Source organism: Astyanax mexicanus, chromosome 11 (assembly GCF_023375975.1).
Source record: "Astyanax mexicanus isolate ESR-SI-001 chromosome 11, AstMex3_surface, whole genome shotgun sequence".
Taxonomy (NCBI): domain Eukaryota; kingdom Metazoa; phylum Chordata; class Actinopteri; order Characiformes; family Acestrorhamphidae; genus Astyanax; species Astyanax mexicanus.
In genome coordinates, this window is record NC_064418.1 from 32,994,145 (window position 1) to 33,012,227 (window position 18,083).

The 18,083-nt window shown below is 37.2% G+C and overlaps 1 protein-coding gene across 2 annotated transcripts in view; it reads left to right on the forward strand.

Annotated features, from left to right (window-relative positions):
• scn1laa (sodium channel, voltage-gated, type I-like, alpha) overlaps window positions 1-18,083 on the forward strand; it is a 39,428-nt gene that overhangs the window by 12,448 nt on the left and 8,897 nt on the right. The window contains exons 6-21 of one of the 2 annotated variants that reach the window (XM_049484901.1): window positions 404-495; window positions 1,297-1,536; window positions 4,495-4,558; window positions 4,840-4,981; window positions 5,127-5,333; window positions 5,834-6,106; window positions 6,711-7,073; window positions 7,442-7,568; window positions 7,878-8,116; window positions 8,454-8,627; window positions 9,228-9,581; window positions 10,469-10,906; window positions 14,711-14,831; window positions 15,845-15,999; window positions 16,101-16,274; window positions 16,628-16,750. In XM_049484901.1, the coding sequence (XP_049340858.1) occupies window positions 404-495; window positions 1,297-1,536; window positions 4,495-4,558; window positions 4,840-4,981; window positions 5,127-5,333; window positions 5,834-6,106; window positions 6,711-7,073; window positions 7,442-7,568; window positions 7,878-8,116; window positions 8,454-8,627; window positions 9,228-9,581; window positions 10,469-10,906; window positions 14,711-14,831; window positions 15,845-15,999; window positions 16,101-16,274; window positions 16,628-16,750 (3,286 nt within the window). The remainder of the gene's footprint in view (window positions 1-403; window positions 496-1,296; window positions 1,537-4,494; window positions 4,559-4,839; window positions 4,982-5,126; window positions 5,334-5,833; window positions 6,107-6,710; window positions 7,074-7,441; window positions 7,569-7,877; window positions 8,117-8,453; window positions 8,628-9,227; window positions 9,582-10,468; window positions 10,907-14,710; window positions 14,832-15,844; window positions 16,000-16,100; window positions 16,275-16,627; window positions 16,751-18,083) is intronic. The other variant, XM_049484900.1, reaches the window with a different exon arrangement.

Here is an 18,083-nt window from a genome sequence, read left to right on the forward strand (position 1 = left end):
TATACAAACTCAAGTTACTCACGTTTTCCAGGATATTCAGTCAACTATTCCAAAGATAGGACACTTTAGCTACCTTACACCCTGTCAACAGTCTATTTTCAAACCTTACATCTGTGCAGTCAAAATAACGTTAGATTTTAGGAATATATCTACACTCATAGGCATGGTGGTCTGGAATAAAGATGTGTTCGGGTAAAGTTCTGCAATATTGCTATTTTGGTGGTGGAAAACACAGGTGCACCACTGACTTAAATGAACCCAGGCAATCATCAGTCATCAGAGTCCATTCCTATAGGTGTCCTATAGGTGCTCGTTAAACACACACACACACACGGGCGCACTCAACTTTTAACTCAACAATAAACAGAATAATAAGCAGACCTATCTGCCCTCCCTTTTACAGATATGTGACAGAGTTTGTGAAAATGGGCAATGTTTCTGCCTTGAGGACCTTCCGGGTTCTTAGAGCCCTGAAAACTATATCAGTCATTCCAGGTAAGATTCAAGACAAAACTTAAGACATGCAACTCTGCCTATGTCACTTGCATATAATAAAACCCTGAAAACATAATCTTTATTCAGATGTGGATTTGTTTGAATATGAGTAAAATATCATTAATTTCAATTTGTAACACAACCAAACGTATACACTTTATGGACAAAAGTGTTGTGACACTTGCTCATTCATTCTTTCTTCTGAAGGAAAGGATATTAATAAAGATTTTGCTGTGTATTTGCTGTGTATTGTGTATCTGTCTCTATTTGCATATTTCCACATCTTTCTGAGCAAATTTTATAGTAAATGAATACCTTTATTAGAAGGAGTGCGCACAAACCTTTGGACCTAAAGTGAGTCTTTTTGTTGTATTTGTTTTCTTGTCCTTTTTCTTCTTCTTTTGGATAGTTTGTCTTACTATTTTACTATCTAATCTGGTACTGAGCTGTATGTATTCTAAAAATAATAATAATAATAGTTGTTGTTGTTGTTGTTGTTGTTCTTCTTCTTCTTCTTCTTCTTCTTCTTATTATTATTATTATTATTATTATTATCATTATTATTATTATTATTATTTTAAGAATACATATACTGTAGCTCTGTTATCATTAACAGAGTTAATATATTTTAACAAACAGTGCCATTAATTAAAAAAAACACCAAAGCTAATAGGGCCCTATAGCAGGATTATCTTGCGAGACGTATATGAGTGAGGGACATAAATAGAAGTCAGTTGCTTTACACAATCAACTGTTTTAATGCAATTCTTTACAATCTGAGTCTCCTTGTGTTGTTTGTAGGCTTGAAGACCATCGTAGGAGCACTGATACAGTCCGTAAAGAAGCTTTCAGACGTGATGATTCTTACTGTCTTCTGTCTCAGTGTGTTTGCCCTGATTGGTTTGCAGCTCTTCATGGGGCACCTGAAGTATAAATGTATACAGCTACCGGCCAATCACACTGATTTGGGTAATGGAAGCATATCTTACAATGGAACGGCAGTTCCCGAAGACTGGCTTAAAAACTACACCAGTGATCCATGTGAGTGTTGTTAGATTTTTATGGTTAGAACAGAGCAGTCCAACTAGATAGGGTTCAATTGTAAACTGAAAACTTGCTGTTCATTTTTCCTTTTTTGTATTTTACTGTTTAAATCGTTTGATCATAAATGCTTGGTCAGATTATTTACGAATTGTACAAGAACTGTAAAATTATTCAAAATTATTACCAGAAAAATATTACCAGAGTTTTTTTATCAGATAACAATAGCCTTGTATAAACACCTGTACCAGTTTAGATCCTCACTTTCATCCACTGGTTCCTAGTCATGGACGGTGGGACTAGCAGTCAGCTCACTTGCCTTAGAAAGTTAAAAAACTCCTTTGCTCCTTCTGTAACAAGAAAATGTGAATTAGGTTGTCCTGAGTCTGCCATGATTTTAACGCTGTTAAAGAACAAACATACCAACTGTAAATTCTGGAAACATAGCTAGTTAGCCAGGTGCTGTTGCTCCTCTTACGCTGGCTGGCATCACACAATGCTTATTGTCATTATTATGGATACATGTACACTAAACGATAAACATGCATGTCATGTTCGATCGGATTACTTGTAGGATGCATCTAAATGCAGAGTTTACTCAGACTATTGGGGAAAGTGTACATATACACAACTCAGTCAGATTGTACAATAGGAATGAATTCATTCAGCTTGGAAGAAAGCTTTGCATGTAAACATAGCCATTGTATTAAAGGGAACAAACTGCAGTATGAACACACACTCTACTTGTCTGAATATTTGTGTTATCTGTATTTGACTGCTTTTGCCAGCTAGACTGCTGTATGTACTGTTTAAAAAAATAGAAACTGAATTTTATATGTTTGATTACCAACTATGGATTTCAGATTTTATGCGGCTAAACTATAAACCCAGTTCACAATTCAGTTTCAGACACTGTGACTGAAAAACTGTGGTTCTAATGGCATGATTTTAACTCCATATCCCCTGAGGTCATTATCATGCATTAGCAGAGCTTTGTCTTCAGTTCCTTTGAGGCACAGATAAGCATGATAGAGCTGTTGGCTGGGGTGGAGCTAATGATGATTGACAGCAGCTGCTCAAGGGAGTGAGTAAACTGCATGCGAGGAAGGAGGAGCTGACACTGTACTTAATGAGAATACAGTGAAGAGTGAATTATCTTATCATTACAATTATGACTGTCTACATTGAGAACAGTTCAGAAGAAACAGAAAAGACACCAATTGAGGTGCAAGTGTTCCCTAGCATTAGAATTCACCGGTATATGTGTGTAAAATGATATTCAGGGAAATGTGTATAGAAAGGAGGAGAGAGAGTGTTAGTGAGAAAGTGTGGCGGGGAAGGAGATTCATGGTTGCTCATGGGAAGGAAATATGATGCCCTCTATAAAGTACTTTAGCCAGATACAGAGGAAAGCTTTCATGTCAGATTGAAGTTCATAGTAAAAGAATGGCTATGAAAAACACCTTGTCTTCACAGGCTTTGACAGCTATTATCCCAGGCATGATGAAAGTATGCAGTTGTAGCATTTTTCTGTCTGTACAGTATTATTTTAGCTAATGCTGCGTCCCTACAGAAGTGTACTGTTACTGCCATGGAAAAAATGCTTTGAATCTGATTTACGTTTATGTATATTGAAGATTTTGTCTTTTTTCTGTTAAGTGAATTTAGTTGTGAAACCTTAAGTATGGTCTATAGTTTTCTGTTCTGTACTATACTATACTATACAATATATGGATGGAAAAGTATGGAAAAACCTGATGATAAAATCTCTTAATGTGAACAGTTAATCATGTTTAAGATAAATTATCTCCAAAAGGCATTTTCAAATAAAAAGGAAAAGGGCCCAAAGCAAAAGTTTTGCCATTTTGTATGGTTAGTTTAAAGTAACACACCCTTTGGCAAGTATCACAACTTTTTTTAGCCAACCAAGAGTTGGAAAGGATATTAAATGATGTTCAGATGAGTGAACTGTAAAACATCCCTCTACCCATGCCATCCCCAAAGAAAGATTGATCCAACCCTATGCATAACGGTTGGAGAGGTGTGGAGGACTGGAGCAAGATGATGATGAGTCAAATTTTCATTGATTAGATGTAGACCTGAAGAGGTGTACAAGCCACAGTGTTTTGCATCCACTGTGAAATTTGGAGGATGATCGATAATGATCTGGAGCTGCTTCACCAAGGCTGGAATTGAGCAATTCATCTGTGCAATGGATGCATAAATCAAGTAGAGATGGGACAAATCCGATACAGTATCAGTATTGGGGCCAATATTGACGTAATTTGACGTATTGGATATCGGGCGATATCACTGATTCGGATTCCAGTTTCACAGTTTACCCTAAACCTCTAGCCGCTTCACTCTGCAGCTGACTAATGCCGGACAAGAACAATGGTTTCTCCAGCAGGACAATGTTCCATGCAACACAGCTTGGTCAGTCAAGACCAGATCAAAATCCTGTCATGGCCACACCAATCTCCAGACCTGAACCACATTGAAAACCTCTGGAATGTAATCTAGAGGAAGATGGATGGTCACAAGCCATCATATAAATCTGATGTGTTTGATTTTTTGCATCAGGAGTGGCATAAGGTCACCCAAAAGCAGTGTGAAAGACTAGTGGAGAGCCTGCCAACATGCATAAAAGCTATGATTAAAAATCAGGGTTGAACTCCCAAAACATTAGAATTAGAATATGAATTTGTTTTCTTTGAGTAATTTGTGGTCTGAAAGCACTGCACCCTTTTCATTATTTTATCCATTTCTTATTTTCTGCAAATAAATGCTAAGACAACATTTTTATTAGGAATTTGGGAAAATGTTAGTAGTTTATAGAATAAAACAAAGATTTTCATTTTACTCAAACATATACCTATAAATAGTAAAATCAGTGAACATATATATATATATATATGCTGTACATTGAGTGTGAACTCTTTCTCTGTTTTTCTATAGCTCTATATTATAACCTATCTGGCAAAAAAGACCCCCTCATTTGTGGCTTGGTAAGAGATGCAGGGTAAGTCAGCAGTCCCCACTCTGTAGAGCTTTTTTATGATCACAGGCTGATGATCTTCAGATGTGCATGGCAACTGATGTTAACATACATCCGAATAAGCAAATCACTTTTATTGGATTAAACCAATCCAACCTGAAGTATGCATGCAAACATGAGGGTGAACCAAAATATGTGTATAGTGAATACAGAACAGCAGCTGCAGCAGGCCTCCAGGACCTGGGTTGAAAAATACTGGCATGTAGTATCTCACTGATATGTGCTTTCCTTTTGTTGTGCTCTAGGAAGTGCCCAAATGGCTACTTTTGTTCTAAAGCCAGCAGAAATCCAAACTATGGCTATACCAGCTTTGATAGTTTTGGATGGGCCTTCCTCTCTCTCTTCAGATTAATGACTCAAGATTGCTGGGAGAATCTCTACCAACAGGTGTGTGTGTGTGTTTTATTTTTGTTATCAGGTTAGTGAATGATGAGATCTCAGTTACAATTCCCTTATAAAAATGACTCCTGAGAGCACAGCAAGTCAAGTGTATCAGTGTGGTAATGTCTGATTTTGAATTGATATTTTGCAGACTCTTCGTGCAGCAGGGAAGACCTACATGATCTTCTTTGTGTTGGTCATCTTCCTGGGCTCCTTCTACCTTGTGAATCTGATCCTGGCCGTTGTGGCCATGGCCTATGATGAACAAAACCAAGCTAATTTAGCGGAGGCTCAGCAGAAAGAAGAAGAGTTCCAGGCTATGTTGGAGCAGCTTAAGAAGCAACAAGCAGATGCCCAGGTATATTTAAATGCTTAATGAGCTTCACACCTCAATTAGAAACATTGTATAGACAAAAACATGTGGGACACATTTCTTAATCACTGAATTCAGGTGTTTTATTCAGTCTAATGGCCACATGTGTATTGGAGCACCTAGAAAACATTGTTGCTAAAATGGAGCACCGAACCTGTCTGAACCCACATCCCCGCCCATTTCATCCTCTGTCTTGCGGGAACCAATCTTAGGGACCTGGCATTGTTCATATGACGACTGATCTGATCAAGATGGTAAATTAATTATTTGTTCAGAATGCCTTACAGTTAAAGACCCTGTAAGTGTATTGAGTAGGTATTCCAGTGTTTTTTCTATATGGAAAAAATCATGCCTTCAAAAGTAAGTGAACTGAATACTAGAGTGAATGGATATATGTAAAAAAATGAATAATGATATAATCTAACTCTGGATAATGCAACTCTTATCTTGACTTAAGTAGGTTCTGTTTTGTGTGTGTTTATTAGGCTGCAGCTGCAGTATTCGAAAGTGGAGATTTTAGTGGAGAAATGACAGACACTTCCTCTGAAACTTCTAAACTCAGTTCCAAAAGTGCCAAAGAACGCCGCAACCAGAAAAAGAAGAAGAAGCAGAGAGAGGAGGCAAGAGAAGATGAGAAAGCTGATAGTGAGAAGACCCACAATTCTGTGTCAGAGGGCAGCATAAGAAGGCCCAGTTTCAGGTTTTCGCCAGACCTGAACCGACTGCCGTATGACAGGACGTACACATCTCCTCGTCAGGTCAGCTGTCCTTTTCTACTGCTGTAGTGCTGATGTATGATGCGTGCTAATGCCACTCTATTAATTATGTATGTAACACTATTGTCTCGTTTATCTGTCCACATCACTTTCAAAGAGCGATTAGTGCTCCGTATTAAAGTCAAGTTCAAAACCATCTTCATTCCATATCATCCATTCATTGCAGTTTTATATGTCATTGTTTTGCTTCCGCTCAATCATTTTTATTGTTTTTTTCCATTTAAGTTCCGTTTTTTTATATTTTTGACATCCTCATCAGCATAGCTTTAATTTTCCTCATTGCTGTATTTGTTATCAGTAACACCATCGATCCATATTATCAACAGCAGCTGCAACATCTCTTTATTTTTTTACTCATCTGCTCTTCATCATCATCATCATCTTCATCATCTTCATCAACAATGTCATCATCTTCATCATTTTTTACATTTTGTTTTCTTCAGCATGGACATCCCAAATTCCATTTGTTGTATATTGTCCACATGGATACTGCTTTTATCAATCATGAAATAAAAAACATCAGTTCATGGCCATCTGTAATGATGTTGGTATGAGAGTTGAGTGTGGGGCCTGTTTCTTTCTCCAGTCTGTCCTGAGCACCCAGGGTTCAGTCTTCACCCCCCGTCGGAACAGCAAAGCTAGCATCTTTAGCTTTCGTGGACGCCTGGGATCTGAAAACGACTATGCCGATGATGAGCACAGTGCGTTTGATGACACGGGCAGCCGGAGAGACTCTCTGTTCCTGTCACATCGATCAGAGCGACTTTACAGTTGCTTCAGTAAAGGCAGCCTAAGCCCACGCATTATCCTGCCCTCCAACGGCAAAGTGCTCTGCTCCGTGGACAGCAATGGTGTGGTAACACTTGTGTCTGGACGCTCGCTGCCAAGCACACCCGTTGGACTGCGGCTGCCCGAGGTGACCATAGATAAAGCCACTACAGATGAAAATGTAAGGAAAGCCCAGTTCTAGCTCATCCTGGAAGGCTCAGTGTTGTTCTTGGTTGAAACACTCTGCAAAAGTAACACAATTTCATAACCTGTTTCTTTTTTTGTAAATAAACATTAGACATAATGATAAATACATTCTAAGGTTAAAAGTTATCATGAAACAATGTTTGTAAATGTGTTCACTGGTGACCACAAAGAAAATAAAACTTGTAAAAAAAAAAAGCAGTAAACTCTGCAAAACTAGTTAAAGGAGGCAAAACAATGATGTACTGCAAACCCTTCTGCCATATCCACACCAAATACAATGTATTCAATGTAATACATTGAAGTTCAAAATCTCAAAAAAATATATGATTATGTCTTACCCAGGATGACACAGAACAAGAGTACAGCATGAGATATGACTCCCACCAGCCCTCACCAGGGTACCTAGGTGAACAGACAGCCAGACAGAGAGCTCTCAGTGTAGCCAGTATTATCACCAACACTATGGAAGGTAAGTGTACCTAAATCTAAGGTTTATAAGAATTCAAATGTATTCTGACATATTTCCATCCTATGTAAGTTTGTGTAATCTTTGTTTCCATGAGTGGTATGATTTTTCATTATAAATCTTTGGTTGTTTGGATCAGCAGTTTCAGTGAAATATATCATATAGCAGATGAACACAGTGATATTTGAGAAGTGAAACATTTTTCATAACACTCTATTGTTTGTAATAACTTGTGTTATTTTATTTATTGCATGGTGTTTATTAAATATACCATGCAATTTGTTGTTATATTTTATCTTTTATTTTTTCCAGAGCTGGAAGAGTCTAGGCAGAAGTGCCATCCATGTTGGTATAGGTTTGCCCACACTTTCCTCATCTGGGAGTGCTGTCCCACATGGATGAAAATAAAGAAAGCGGTTCACATGGTTGTGATGGACCCGTTTGTGGATCTGTCCATTACCATTTGCATTGTGATGAATACTATATTCATGGCCATGGAGCATCATCCCATGGATAAAGATTTCAGTTCAGTGCTCTCAATGGGAAACTATGTAAGCTACTTTCTTTTTTAGTGACATTGTAGATCATGGAATGTAACATTTTAAATTCAACAATTCACATCACATTTCCATGAAGCATTAGTGATAAATCTCACTCACAAGATCATAACAAGCCTACATATCAAAACAAGCCTTCTCCTGAGGAGCACACTTCATGATTCCCATGACTTTTGGCATGTCAGTGAATTGCATAGTTATTAGTTAGTACACTTTATTTAGTATTTTTTAATTAGATTTATGTGTCTTGAAGAACTGAAAGGTAGGCCCACATACAGGTCCTTAGAATTTTTTTTAAACCTTTTTACACTGACCAAACCTTTTCTCCCAGGTTTTCACAGGCATCTTCACTGCTGAGATGGTCTTCAAGATCATAGCTTTGGACCCTTATTATTACTTCCAAGAGGGCTGGAACATATTTGATAGTGTCATTGTCAGTCTGAGTCTCATGGAGCTTGGGTTGGCCAACATATCTGGAATGTCTGTTCTTCGGTCTTTCCGGCTGGTAAGAGAGCTGCCTGTCACAGACAGTACTTACAATGTTTTCAGTTCATATGATAAAGGTGTAATCAGTAAAACTAATTGAACACTGGCAGACTCATGGTAGGGTGGGGGATGTAGGGAAAAAGTGATCCACTTGTGTGCCCCTTTCTTACAATAAATGAAAAAAAATTAATTATATGTCTTATTTAGTGCCCATATATGGGTGCCTTTCTGTTCTCCCACAGGTGAAAAAACATGATACAGTGTCGACTAATGAAGAAGTACCCCTCCAGAATATTAAATGTGCCTTAAAGGTGCCTCACAATAGAAAAACTGCATTTGATGTTACAAGACATAGTAAATTGTTCTCAATAATGACCAAGTTTAAAAAACGATTTTCCATTTTTAAAACTTGCATCTGTTACATCCATTTTTTTTATTTTTAGCCTCACCCTTTTAGAATGTGCATGCCCCAAAACGTGCATCAGGTGGCCTTTGTATTTTTTGCCCCTGCCCTTCAATTATCATGAGCCTGCCACCATTCAACCATAATTTAATTCCTTTTCATTGCATGTTCTATTATAATCCGTGTGTAACCTGGAAATTTTATTTTTTTATATAGCTGAGGGTTTTTAAGCTGGCCAAGTCATGGCCTACTCTCAACATGCTGATAAAGATCATTGGAAATTCAATGGGTGCCCTCAGCAATCTAACACTGGTCTTGGCAATCATCATCTTCATCTTTGCTGTCGTGGGCATGCAGTTGTTTGGGAAGAGTTACAAAACCTCTCTGACAAAGATCGCACCAGATGGCTTTCTCCGCTGGCACATGATGGATTTCCTCCACTCGTTTCTGATTGTGTTCCGTGTGCTCTGTGGGGAGTGGATTGAGACCATGTGGGACTGCATGGAGGTTCACGGACAACCCTTGTGCCTAATTGTCTTTCTCATGGTCATGGTGATCGGAAATCTTGTGGTATGCATGCGTTTATATACTTTAACTGTTTTTTTAATCGGTTTTAGCCATTTAACAGCTTTTTATCAGTTTTCATTAGCTGACATAACTAAATTATGTATTTTTGTCAGATATTGTCCTTCAATTAAATAAATTAAAAAAATGAAGATGCAAGTTTTTTGTGTAACAGTGACAACAGAAACCTACATCAGCCATACTATTAACACCGTCTTCTTGTTTCAATACTACAGGTGTATCTTTAAAAAATTGGATATCATGGAAAAAAATATTTTATTTCAGTAATTTAACTCAAAAAGTGAAACAATATATCATTTGTATTCATTACACACAACGTAATGATATATGTATATATCTATTTATATATATATTTATTTTAAAATAAATAAAACATGATAAATAAAAAACAAAACATTACATTTATTTTAATGCTGATGATAAAGGCTTATAACTTATGAAAACCTAGAAGTCAGTGCCTCAGAAAATTGATCAATTGGTGCTTTTGGCAGTCTTTTGGCAGCAACATATGGATCTGACTTTATACCTACACAGGGAAATTAGGTAGGAGTGTCTAATAGAAGAGACATTGAGTGTAAAAAAAACACACAGTGCTCCTTTATGGCCAGTGGAGCAGATAAAGTGGACAATGAGTATAGAAACGAGAAGTTTCGAGAAGGTAGTGTTATCATGGCTGATATATGGTGGGACTTGGCTGTATATTCATTTTGTAAATGTAGCAACCCCCCTTGCAATATGAAACATTTAAAATGGTGTGTGTCGCAATGCAATATTGTCTGTGTATTACAAGAATGTCATTATGTTTAACTCTAAACAGGCATTTAGTTGGATGCTTAACTAAGCTTTGTGACTTCTATTACAAACTCTTCTAGGTTCTGAACCTGTTCTTGGCCTTGCTGCTGAGCTCCTTTAGTGCAGATAATCTGGCTGCAACTGAGGATGACAATGAAATGAACAACCTGCAGATTGCACTGGGTCGAATCCACAGAGGTGTCGCTTTTGTTAAGGCCAGTCTGCGGCGCTTCTTTCAGACTGTCTGCCTCAGAGTGAGAAGAAAGAAATCATCAGAGCAGAACGGACTGAAAAACAGCAAGAAGCTTCCTGATATCTCCAACCATACCACTGTAGAGTTGATCAAAGACCCAGGGTCTATGAAAGACTTAGCTGGAGCAGACAGTGACAATGAAAATTTCATCATCAACTCCAGTGTGACCGTCACTGTGCCTATAGCCACGGCAGACTCTGACGCAGAGTGCCAGAACATGGAGGATTATAGCAGTTACTCTTCTGACATGGAAGAAGATAAAGAGGTAAGATGGCTTATCTCGTTTGTTAGAGTGGTAGTTAGTAGCTTTAGTCCACAGTCACACAGCTGTTAAAGTGGCCCAAATCTGATTGTTTTTTAGCCTGTTCATACTATTTTGTCTGAATAGATCAAACTTCAAAAGGAATATAGATTTTCAAAAGAGCAATGCTTCACATGACATTTAGAAGCGCTGCGCCATTAAAATACCAATCTGCCAAAGTCAGAGCACATCTGGAGTCTCCTTTGTACCCACTTTTGGGTAGCGATAGTCACTGTCTTCATTGGTAAACTATTTTCTACTATTTAACTATTTAAATTTAGTCAAAAGGAGTCAAAATTATCTCTATTCCACACCTGCAAACTCATTTACATAACAAGCCTCCAGGAATGCTAATAAACGACTCTAATTTGCTTTTTTGGGGTCTCTTTGGGGTCTGGGGTCTTTTTTTCAATACCATGTTTAAAGCGGACCTTTTGTTAAGCCTTGTTTCTCTCCTTCATTATTGCTGAACCCAGAATGTCAGCTATGTGGATAATTAATCAAATTAATAAAAGTCTTTTGAAGTAATTGAGCCCAAAAAAGGAAAGAATTTGTCAGCTGACCGGACTGCTGCTTAGTTGATTAGATTTTGGGTAAAATTAAGAAATACATTTTGGACATAGTTGGTCATTTAGTGTTTAACTATGATTGGATAATTTTTGTGACAGTAAAATAATATACTGCAATAGACTTAAGGTTACAGTGTAGTTATAGGATTGGTTGTGCAGTTCTATAGAGATAAACATGTAAGTCTTACCTAAACCTAATCTAAACCTGCTTTCTTATTGCAGCTCTTTCTGAGATGCTCTCAAGATTTTCAGAGAGGAGACTTGTAAGATCCATTTATGCTGTATACCACACATACCATGGAGCTCTTACCATTCATTAAAAAAAAGATATATAGACAGCCTCCCTCTGAAATGACTTATTTGTTTGTTTTGCCTGCTCACAGTTTTATTTTTTCTCATAAAAGTATGAATAGTATAATACTTTTATTATTCACTTTTATTCACAATTGTCATGTTTATGTGTGATGTTTCTGCGAGACTGACACATCTTAAATGAGCAGCATTGTTCATTTCATTTCTAGATGTCTGTGGCTGGTTTGCCTTCTTGCTATTGTTTTCCCAAATGTCAAAGGATGTCCTCTCTGATTACATTGACCTGAAGGAATGAATTTTGCTCCATAATGTCAAAATGCATTGGTTCATTGGTGCATTGGTGCATTGGTCTCAAAAATCACATTCTTCATATCGGAATGATGAAAGCAGTTTCTGTCAGAACATAAGATACGATTCACTCAGCAAATGTTGGGTGTTAAAACAATACAATTTGTACTTATACTTAAAAGTATTTTTATGACAGAATAATTACTGAATAATTACAAATAGCCTTAAAAATAGTCAAGTGTAATTCTGGAACATTGACTTGTGTGTAAATATGTCTTTTTTAGAAGTACATTTCAAGAGTAGATTTCATGTGCTTACATCATTCCCCATAATGCACTAACTGGATCCCATCATTGCAGATTGCTGCTACATTCTTTCAGAATAGCACAGAAGGGTGGCCTTGCTAATCATTACAATGTGTAATTTAAGGGCCCATATTATGAAAAACTTTATTTATTATCCATATGAAACAGTCTATATATGGAAACTTTTAAAAACAGCCAATCTGGAATTCACAGTGCTCCTAATTAGAAAAGAGCTCATTCATCTTATACAGTGGTTGTGTTGTGTAGAGGGTAACAGCACCACTTCTCTCTAGAAGTCTAGGGTTGATTCCCCAGCCAGGCAAGCACTCCACTTTACACCAGTAAATAAAGTGAGAGCGCTATAATGGAAAATTTGTTTGTATAAAAGAGCAATCGAGACGTTATAGGGAGATTATTTATTATATAATTCAGTTCATTGATCCTATTTTCATTATTTATCACCCACAAAAGAGTTTCATGTGAGAAAGACAATCAATCAATCAATTAATAACCTGTACAGAGGTAGCCGTCTCCAAGTAAAAAGTAATATATTATGTAGTATATACTGTTCTCACACAAAATATCCTGCACTCTGAAAGGGTGCCAAATCTGAATGAATGTGATGCCATAGAATAACCACTTATGTCTCCATAAGGAGCCATGCTTGTAATAAAATTGTTTAAGGGTGAAGGTTCTGTAGAGCCTTAAAATGGTCTTCACACTCACACAGCATCTCAGTTTTTGCTCCCTCTGTGTTACTTCTGAAGAGGTTTACATACCAAAAAAGACATCATGTCATTGCTCAGTAGTTTTTTTTTTGTTGTTTTTTTTAATTAACATTCATATTTCAACATTTACATTGCATATACAATGACATGAAAAAGTATTTGCCCCATACAGATTTATTTTGTTTTTGCCCTTTTGTTATACTGATTTTTGTCAAAAACATTTTTTTTGTAATTATCAAACGAACTTTAATATCAGACATAACCTAACTCAATATAAAAAGCACTTTTAAATGATAATTTTATTTAGTAAAGGAAAAAAAACTATGCAAACCAATCTAGCCCTGTGTGAAAAAGTGTTTGACCCCTAAACCTAATAACTTGGTTGTGACACCCTTGGCGGCAACAATTGCAATCAAGCTTTACTGATAACTGGCACTGAGTCATTTTGAGTCTCTGTGGAGGTATTTTGGCTCACTCTTTTTTGCAGAATTGTTTTAATTCAGCCATATTGGAGGGTTTTCCAAGCATAAACATCCTGTAGATCATCCATTATTATTATTTTTAAACCATTCAGAGGTGGGCTTGTTTGTGTACTTTGGATGATTGTCCTGCTGCAGAACCCAAGTACATTTTGGATGGACCATTTTCGTACAGTCTCTATCTTATTATTCTATTATTAACACTGACCTGAGACACGTGAGACCTGCAGTTCTTTAAATGTTATTCTGGGTTCTTTTGTGACTTCCTGGATGAGTTGTCCATGCCCTTTTGGAATAATTTTTGTCGGCCGGCCACTCCTGGGAAGGTTTACCAGTTTTTGGAAAAGAACTCTCACTGTGGTCTGCTTTGAGCTTTAGAAATGACTTATAAGATAATGTGTTGCTTTTTGAGATATATTAGCTGCTTCATGTTGTCAGACAACCTGTTTAAGTAATTTCTTGACTCTACAGGTCTGGTAGTAATCGGGTCTGGTTGTGGCTAGTGAAATTGAACTTAGCTTTGCAAAAGTCTGATTATTCACAACTAATTTATGGGGGGCATACACTTTTTTGGATTGGTTTGGATAGTTTTTTCCCCCTTAATAAATGAAATTATCATTTAAAATGCTTTTTATATTTACTTATTTGTTTGATATTAAAGTTTGTTTGATAATCTGAAAAATATCAGTATGACAAAATTGCAAAAACAAAAGTAACCTTTTTTACGCAATTGTATATGTGAACTATGTCAATGCATGTCCTAAAAATGTGACGTGGAATCAATTTTACCTACAGCTCTGACTTCTCTAGACAAAAAAGTCAAATCAAATTATAGTGAAATTATAGTGAAGGTGGCATTTAAAAGTGATATTTAGAGTATGTAGGTACATTTGATTGTCTTTGCATGAACTTCAGGATGTGGCTGACAGTCTTGTGAGTTTACCCAGGCCAAGCCTGACCTCACAAGCTAGCCACATGACTCAGCTAAAACGATCGACATTGTTTGCCATCTCTTCAGCGACGCCACTGTGTCCCCAGCAGAAACGTTGTCATGGAAATGTGTGCTGTGTCTGGGCTTTTCTTGCAGAAGCTATCGGAGGTGATGAGCTCGTCTGAGGGCAGTACAGTGGAAATCAGGAAGGATGGAGCGGATTCACTGGAGTTTGAGCTGGAGGAGTCCATGGATCCAGAGCCATGTTTTACCGATGGTGAGCGAGTGACTGACTGTCCAAAACTGAATGCAGGTTACTAATATTGTATTGTCAGAGCGGATAAAGCTGATTTAATCAAGCCTTGACAGATACAATTTTCGTTCAAAGGCCATTAAAATAAAAGTCAGAGTCTAAATCTCTGTAGATACTGTATCTGTTCATCAATGTGCTTAGTTCACACAGTTACAGTTAGACCATTATTACTTTAATTTATTCTTCCCTAAATTAGGCTGCAACACAAGTCTACTCATGATTGATCCACTCCTTCTGCTTAACAGTTGGAGAGGTCTCATTTATATGAAATTCAACATTTTTGATTCTGTATGATGTGGTGAGGACACAGGAGAAAGTTTCTTCTGATGACTTTTCCATTAATGTCACTGTAAAACTGTTTTCATTTTTTGTAGTTTGCCTTCGTAGCACCAAACAATGCATCATTTAAAATCCTACAATCACACAGAACTAGGGATCTGGTGAATTTATAAGCTGTGATTTATGCCAAAAGTGTGTTAAGAAGTACTGACCATGGATGTTTTGACTAGGATGGCCAACCACTTGCATGTCTCTAATGCACACTGACATGCCATAAGTATATACAATTAAGATGATAAGTGTTACCTCAGGGAATGGCTTGGGGAGGTCCTATCTTGCCTGCATGTTCATGGCAGGACAAGAATTATCTGTGATTGAGTGAGGGATGATAGGTGGAACCAGATGGACGGGACAGTTTTCAAATATGTGCGGTAATTTAACATTCCTCTATCTACAGTGTCTTAGGTGTAACGCAAATATGTCATAGAAGGCGTTGCAATACACAGTAGTGATCGGCAGCTTCCAGCAGAAATCACATTCTCGTACACATAACCTGCTTTCATATGAAATGGCAAAACTCATGGGACACAGTACTAGTTTCATATCCTATGACGTTACCATGACGTGGGTGTTGATGTGAAGTTTTGCCTTTACGCTCATTTATTTGCTTTATTTCTTCCTTACTTGCATTTGTCTAGGTTGTGTACGCAGGTGTAGGTGTTGCCAGGTGAACATGGAGAAGGAGAGGTGGAGGACTTGGTGGACAGTCAGACGCACTTGTTTCAGGATAGTGGAGCACACCTGGTTTGAATCCTTCATCATCTTTATGATCCTGCTGAGCAGTGGAGCACTGGTGAGGGGGTGGGGGTGTGCTTGAGTGGATTTTTTTTTCTTTATTAAAGTATGATATCTGGTATTGTGTATATCAGGAACTAATATGTATGTTTTTTGCAGGCATTTGAAGACGTATACATTGAAGGGTACAAGACATTAAAGATGATTTTGGAATATGCAGATAAAGTGTTCACCTATGTCTTCATGTTGGAGATGCTTTTGAAATGGCTGGCATATGGATTTGCTAAATACTTCACCAATGCCTGGTGCTGGTTGGACTTCCTTATTGTTGATGTATGTATGATTACATTTTTCCCATTTTTAACATTGTTTTCTTAATTAATAGCTGTAAAGCAGAACCCAGATGTATTTTTTTGCTGCAATCTATGTTATTAGATGTGATCTGCAAACAGTTGAAAGATATTTTTGTGTGCCAGAAACAGAGTGCAGCTGTGTGCTGAGTATGTGATTGTGTTGAACAAGGACTTAGAGAATGGATTAGCCATTTGTGGGTCTAAGGCTACTACTCCAGGGAGTAAAGAGATGGAAGGAGAAAGAGAGAGGAGATGTAGGAGGCAGATGAGAGAAGTGGCTCTTGATTACATCATCTGCATGAACACACTGTGTGTGTGTGTGTGTGTGTGTAGGTCTCTCTGATCAGCCTGGTGGCCAACGCCCTTGATTACTCGGAGCTCGGTGCCATCAAATCTCTTCGTACACTTCGGGCCCTGAGACCACTCCGAGCACTCTCGCGCTTCGAGGGAATGAGGGTAAGAGACAGATCAGTTTATGGACTCGCTGAAAAATTATACACTGAGTTTTCTTGTTTCATAGTTTACACAAAAATAACGTATTAAACATTGCAATTCCATGCTTTATTTATTCTTTGTACAGCTGTTTCAATGTGGTTACTTAAAAAAAAACTATGTTTATATTCATATATTATTGTAAACTACTCTTTTTTAACTGCAATATCATGAAAACATAAATCATGATTTATGATTTGTGTTATTATTGTTACTGTTGAAAAGATCAAAAGTCAGGCGAATCATTTATTTTTTTCATTTATAAACTTTATTTTTTAGAAATTACCCAAGTACATTTTGACTTTCAATTAAAATAAATAACAAATATACATGACAAGGGACAATTACAATTTTTGTGTCCCATGGGCCATGGAAGGATGTGATTTATGCCAGAGACCCTTGACTCTTTGCAGAGACAATTCTAGCCAGAATCTGCCGGTCACAATCATTACCTCCCACTGCACTGTTCCTTGTGGGTGGGAATACCTTCTATGACAAACTCCCTGTGCACATGTGACACTGTGAATCTATGTAAAATTCTCACACAACTTCAAAAATGGAATATCCCATTCATCTCCTTCATATCTCGCTCAAACTAATAATTCCATAATACCATCATATGACATACACAGATGTGGACATTCACAAATCATCCCCTGAGGGAGGTAACACTTTATGATAAATTTACCCACTGCTGTCCCATGTCAATATAAAATATCTTATGACTAATTATTTTTTGTATATATTTAAATTTAAACTATCAGCATTTTGTTCATTTTAGGTTTGCAGTGTAGATCTTTGTAATCTTTTTAATGATTACATTTTTCCCCTAAAACTTCGGTGCATGTTAAACACACATACTGAAACAAAAAGGGACATAAAATGTGTTTTTTCATGTGATATGACTTTTGTAATTTGTTTTATGTTTAGAGAAACATGTTAACCTTTTGGAAATTCATCATTATCTGTCATCTGTCATGTTATTTGTCATAAAATGTAATCTAATCTTCGACCTACTCCAGGGTATTGACAAACATAATGTGCCCAATGGGCATAAAATAATAAAATAATAACACTTTATCTTTATTGATCCCACTCATTGAACCTTCAAAGTGGTAAGTGAACCCTTGAAATTAATATTTAGTTGACCACCACTTCACAGCAATAGTCTCAACCGGGCACTGTAGCTGTGGATTAGACCTGCGCATCATTCAGGAGAACATTTAGCACAGAACTGATTTAGCTATGTCATATTTAACTGAGGCAAATGAGACCTGCTGTTCTTTAATTGTGGTTC